The 6,000-nt window shown below is 38.0% G+C and overlaps 1 protein-coding gene across 1 annotated transcript in view; it reads right to left on the minus strand.

The window, feature by feature from the left end:
* Positions 1–5,662, minus strand: part of MROH2B (maestro heat like repeat family member 2B) — a 59,372-nt gene extending 53,710 nt beyond the window's left edge. The window contains exons 1-3 of the mRNA XM_010974454.3: positions 5,635–5,662; positions 4,458–4,519; positions 2,795–2,905 (exon numbers count right to left, since the gene is read on the minus strand). Coding sequence (XP_010972756.3) covers positions 2,795–2,905; positions 4,458–4,519; positions 5,635–5,662 — 201 coding nt within the window. The remainder of the gene's footprint in view (positions 1–2,794; positions 2,906–4,457; positions 4,520–5,634) is intronic.
* Positions 5,663–6,000: the final 338 nt, after the last annotated feature.

Genomic DNA, 6,000 nt, shown 5'->3' on the forward strand with positions numbered 1-6,000 from the left:
CAATTTATCCTTTCCTACCTCCTTTCCCCCGGTAACCATATATTTGTTTTCTATGTCTGTGAGTCAGTTTCTGTTTTGTAAATAAGTTTATTTGTGTCTTTTTAAAAAAAAATTCCACCTATGAGTGATATCATATGGTATTTTTTTTTCTCTGTCTTACTTCATTTAGAATGACGATCTCCAGGTCCACCCATGTTGCTGCAAATGGCATTATTTTATTTTTTTTTCTATGGCTGAGTAGTATTCCATTGTATAAGTATATCACAATTTCTTTATCCAGTCAATGGAGGTTTAGATTGTTTCCAAGTCTTGGTTATTGTAAATAGTGCTGCTATGAACATCGGGGTGCACATGTCTTTTCAAACAGGATTCTGTTCGGACATATGCCCAGGAGTCAGATTGCTGGATCATATGGTGAGTCTAGTTTTGGTTTTTTAAGGAATCTCCATATTGTTTTCCACAATGGCTGCACCAAACTACATGCCCACCAACAGTGTAGGAGGGTTCCCTTTTCTCCACACCCTCTCCAGCATTTATTGTTTGTGGACTTTTTAATGATGGCCATTCTGACTGGTGTGAGGTGATAGACTCATTGTAGTTTTGATTTGCATTTCTTCAATAATTAGTGATATTGAGCATTTTTTTCATGTGCCTATTGGTCATTTGTATGTTTTCATTGAAGAATTGCTTGCTTAGAGATCTTCTACCCATTTTTGATTGGGTTGTTTGTTTTTTTGTTATTAAGTTGTATGAGCTGCTTGTATATTCTGAAGATTAAGCCCTTGTCAATTGCATCATCTGCAAATATTTTCTCCCATTCCATAGACTGTCTTTTTGTTTTGCTTACAGCTTCCTTTGCTGTGCAAAAGCTTATAAGTTTCATATGTTTATTTTTGTTTTTATTTCTATTGCCTGGGTAGACTGCCCTAGGAGAACACTGCTAAGATTTATGTCCAAGAATGTTTTGCTTCTGTTTCCTTCTAGGAGGTTTACAGTGTCTTGTCTTATGTTTAAATCTTTAAGCCATTTTGAGTTTATTTTTGTGTAGGGTGTGAGGGAGTGTTCTAACTTCATTGATTTACATGCTGCTGTCCAGCTTTCCCAACACTGCTTGCTGAAGAGACTGTCTTTTCTCCATTGTATATTCTTGCCGTTTTTGTTGAAGATTAATCAGCCATTAAGTCTGTGGGTTTATTTCTGGGCTCACTATTCTGTTGCATTGATCCATATGTCTGTTTTTGTGCTAATATTACACTGTTTTGATTACTGTAGCTCTGTAGTATTGTCTGAAGTCTGGGAGGGTTATGCCTCCAGCTTTGTTCTTTTTCTTAAGAGTTGCTTTGGCAATTCTGGGTCTTTTGTGATTCTATATAGATTTTAGGATTATTTGTTCTAGTTCTGTGAAAAATGTTCTGGGTAATTTGATAAGGATTGCATTAAATCTATAGATTGCTTTGGGTACTATGGCCATTTTAACAGTATTAATTCTTCCAATCCAAGAGCATGGGATATCTTTTTATTTCTTTAAATCATCTTTAATTTCCTTAATCAATGTTTTGTAGTTCTCTGCTGAGTCTTTTACCTCCTTTGTCAGGTTTATTCCTAAGTATTTTATTTTTTGATGTAATTTTAAAAGAGATTTTTCTTTTTACTTTCATTTGCTGATATTTCATTGTTAGTGTAAAGAAATGCAACAGAGAGATCAAACTGTGGTTACCAAGGTGGGAAGGAGGGTGAGAGGGATAGATTAAGAGGTTGGGATTAGCAGATACAAACTGTAATGGAAAATAATCTGAACCCCCCCCCCAAAACGTACATATATGTATAATTAACTTGCCTTGCTGTATACATGAAACTAACATTGTAAATCAACTACACTTCAATTAAAAATTTTTTAAAAATTAAAAAAAATGCAGCTGATTTCTGTATGTTAAATCTTGTATCCTGCTACCTTGCCAAATTATTTTATCAGCTCTAGTAGTTTTTGTGTGGAGCCTTTGGGGTTTTCTATATATATTATTATGTCATCTGCATATAGTGACAATTTTACCTCTTCTCTTCCAGTTTGGATTCCTTTTATTTCTTTTTCTTGCCTGACTGCTATGTCTAGGACTTCCAATACTGTTGAATAGAAGTGGTAAGAGTGGGCATCCTTGTCTTGCTCCAGATTTTAGTGGGAAGGCTTTCAATTTTTCACTGTTGAGTATTATTTTGGCTGTGGATATGTCATAAGTAGCTTTATTATGTTGAAATATGCTCCTTCTATACCCATTTTGGTAAGAGTTTTTATCATAAATGGGTATTGACTTTTATCAAATGCTTTTTCTGCATCTATTGAGATGATCATGTAATTTTTGTTCTTTCTTTTGTTGATGTGGTGTTTATTGATTTCTGTATGTTGAACCATTCTTGTGTCCCTGGGATGAATCCAACTTGATCACAGTATGTGATCTTTTTTATGTGTTGTTGTATTTTGTTTGGACAGCTGTGTTACTTTGAAAACAACCTCTCTTAAGTGTCAACTTCCTCCTCTAAAGGTGGATTGGATATTACCTCTAAAGTCTTTTTTAGCTCTACCTCAGTTTCATCATCTGTGAAGGGGTATATAATAGGTGCTGTAACAGTATCCAAATTACCATGAAGAACAAGTAAAAGTGATCTGTGGTCCTGGAAGTGATGTAGAAAAAGATTATGGTTCATAAAAGTTTATGGAGCCATCTATATGGGTGCAGTGGGTCACTTAAAGACCTGTTCCTGGCCCTGACGCTGATTCATCATCAAAGATCAAACTTACGCTGTCATCTCGCATGTCCTTAGAAGCATAGTAAATCAGCCTTTGGACAATTGCATCATCCAAGATGTCAGTATTCTGAATGATGGAAGTGAGATGACTATAAATGTCTTCCTGCAAACATACAAAGTTATATACAGAAATTTGAGTTACAAAACTAAAGGAATCAGATAAAGTCCAAATGAATAACACCATTAAACTAATCAATGTATCTCTGCTACACAGTGTATTTTATATATCCTAACTGGGGCTTCCTGAACATAACATGCATCTTTAGGAGTCAAGGCTTATATGTAGAGCAAAGTCCCTTCTAAATACTATTTTAACTTGACTACATTTCTATGGCAAAATCTAACTGAAGGCAGGGGTGGACTACCTGACTTAGCAAATTCTCTCGAAACTCATTGCTGTAGGGGACTCAGGGCAATGGAAATGCCCGACAACCTAACTGTTGCTCTGACTACCAGGAAACGAATGTGGCATTAAGGAACACAGTGCAATCCCCCAAAGGCTGATAAGTTATGAAACTTGTTCCTACAGGGGATTTATTCATTGCTGCACTCATGCCTTTGTGGAGAAGAAGTTGTGGATCCTTTTCCATAGAGCTGCAGCCTCCAGGAACTGTGTGGCTTGAGCAGATGCTGTGTATGACAGCTCTTCTAAATCTCTTAGGTGGCTACATGGCCTTTGGAAGATGAGAGACTGATGTTCTGAAATTTCCAAGAGCCTCAGTCATGTTACCTGGAGGTACTATGCCTATGATTGGGTGTGAAATAACTCACTTTGCCTAAGGGAGTCTAGTATGCACTTGGGTTGAGAACCACTGGATTAAGAGACAAAGGTTTAGGTGCTGTCCTTTACAGGGAGGCTACATTGAATCATGATTAGGAGCATTATCTTGGAGTCAGACAGACTTGTATTTGGATACATTCCTGCCGTCCTTAGGCAAGTCATGTAACTTCTCTGGGCCTCACTTTTCTTAGTGTTCAAATGGAAATGGCGACTGCTACCTCATAAAGTTGGGAGGAGTGAATATAACATGACGCACTACTGTTTCGAAAGCTTCTAGCTCTCTGCTCCCTGGATAAGTGTTCAGTGAAGAGTGGCTATTGCTATTTTACAGAAGGTTATGAAGCCAGAAAAGCCTTCAAATCTCAGAGAACTAAATCTCTAATTGTGAAATAGCATCTCAGATAAGTAGGGGAGATCTTTGGGGATTTTCATAGGAACTCTCAAATTCTTTGCAGGACATTTGGTCCTGTTCAAAACATCCACAAGACATTTGGTCCACACCAAAAAGTCCGTGATACATTTTGGATGGGACCAAAGGTCTGCTAACCCTCAAATTACACCGGAGGAGGCTCTAATCTAATCAGGTTGTACGTGACATCCCCCTCTTCCACATCTATCTGTATATGGTTAGGGAAAGGGGCATTCTTTTGTTAGCTTTTAGAATTGTATACTCTGAATCCTCAAATGCCAAATACCATTACTTAAACATGACAATGACTTCAATTATAACTGCCTTTTTTGAAAAATTGAATGCCACTTAAGAAGCCAGAGAGAAAAGAGGAAGTTGAGGCAAAGAGGGATGTAGGTGAAAAATGTTGCAGTAACTGGACTAGAAAAAGTGAATGGGGAAGAGATTGTTCTCTATTTTCCTTACCTTGCTAATATCATCTTCCTTATTCAGCATGCCGAGAGTGAGGTTAATATCTCCAAAAATCTCTAAAATGTACAGAAAAAGAAGCATTAAGTATGTGCTGAAATGCCTTCCTATTAATTGCTATGCAACAGACACAGAAAGCTTATTTCTCATTTTCTCTCTCTCCTTGTCTCTTTCTCCTTCTTTCCCCTCTCCCGCTTTCCCACTCTTCCTTTCTAGACTATCAGTGTTTTGATAGCAGGAACTGTGTCTGATTCTTATTTTGTGTACCTGAGATACTTGAAAATAGCAGATGCTAAGTTTTTTTTTTTTTTTCAAAACCTGAGTTAAATGTGGAGGAGGAGAGAAAAGATGCTAGATTCCTATTTATCTCTCCAGTCATATAGGCATCACCCTATATCCACTTTAGCAAAGCTCAGCTCTCAGATTCCATGGCTGACTCCCTTACACATGACTTGAGTGGGAGAGGGCAACAGTGTAACACAGTTAATTTCCACTCCTTCCTCAATGCTCCACCTTATTTCTCCACATCCTCTTTCTCTCTGTCTTCCCTCCTGGCTCTCTGCCAGGTCTCTCTTCTGGTTCCATGCTCATGGAAACGTGCTCTTTTCTGATAATGACCTAACTATTTTTGACTTGCACTTTCCAGGAATTATTTGAATAAAACTCTTTGGAAAACTGAGAAGACATATTTGAGTCAAAGATATTGAGCAATTTCATGCTATGTGGAAAGTTGGCAGGAGGGATACTTCTGGATGAGGTGAGTTTCCACAAGGCTCCAAATCAAACAACATAACTGTTGGATATAGCCTTTTTTTTTTTTGGCAAAGCAGAGTATTTCCAAAGGACTCTTTCAGTATTTAAGATTAAACAAGAAACTATCTTTCTTTGTGTTGTAGTCACTTTCTCCTCAAGTGGACCAAACATTTTTAAAGAAGGTAAAGCACAATCATCTCTCAAGCTCCTAGTCTGTCATTGGTCCTTTACAACCCATGTGATTTTATTATTTTGGAATAAAGGGAGAATAGAGACAAACGATCTTACTTTAGGATAGCTTTTCATAAAACCTTTAAGGTGTGCAGACCCTCCCTTAACGATGCATGCCATGCCTCACCTCACATACACATATGGTCACAGACACAAAACGCCTGACTCCTCAGGATCTGATGATGCTTACCTGCAGATTCATCCACGTCCTCAGCCATGGCTTGGCTGTTTCAAGGTCTCTAAGAGATAGCACCTAAGTATCAGGAATAGTAAGGCTAACAAATCGAAGAAGCAGGTCAGCAAGTTTCTCATATAAGGTTCACATAAGGGTCTCTAAATCAAAGTCCCTCCTCCACTTGACTGGCACAGTGATCTGGAAGTTTCCAGCGTTGGGCGGCTGCAGAGGAAGATGATGCTGTGTTCTACCACTCTGACATTTTCTTGCTTCTGAGCTCCTGCTGACCAACAAAATGGCTTCATCTCACCGAATGTTGTCCCTTTGTTGGAGACCGGAGTATCTGAGAAGGAAGAAATTAGAGACTGAAACTGAAACCAT

Source organism: Camelus dromedarius, chromosome 3 (assembly GCF_036321535.1).
Source record: "Camelus dromedarius isolate mCamDro1 chromosome 3, mCamDro1.pat, whole genome shotgun sequence".
NCBI classification, from domain to species: domain Eukaryota; kingdom Metazoa; phylum Chordata; class Mammalia; order Artiodactyla; family Camelidae; genus Camelus; species Camelus dromedarius.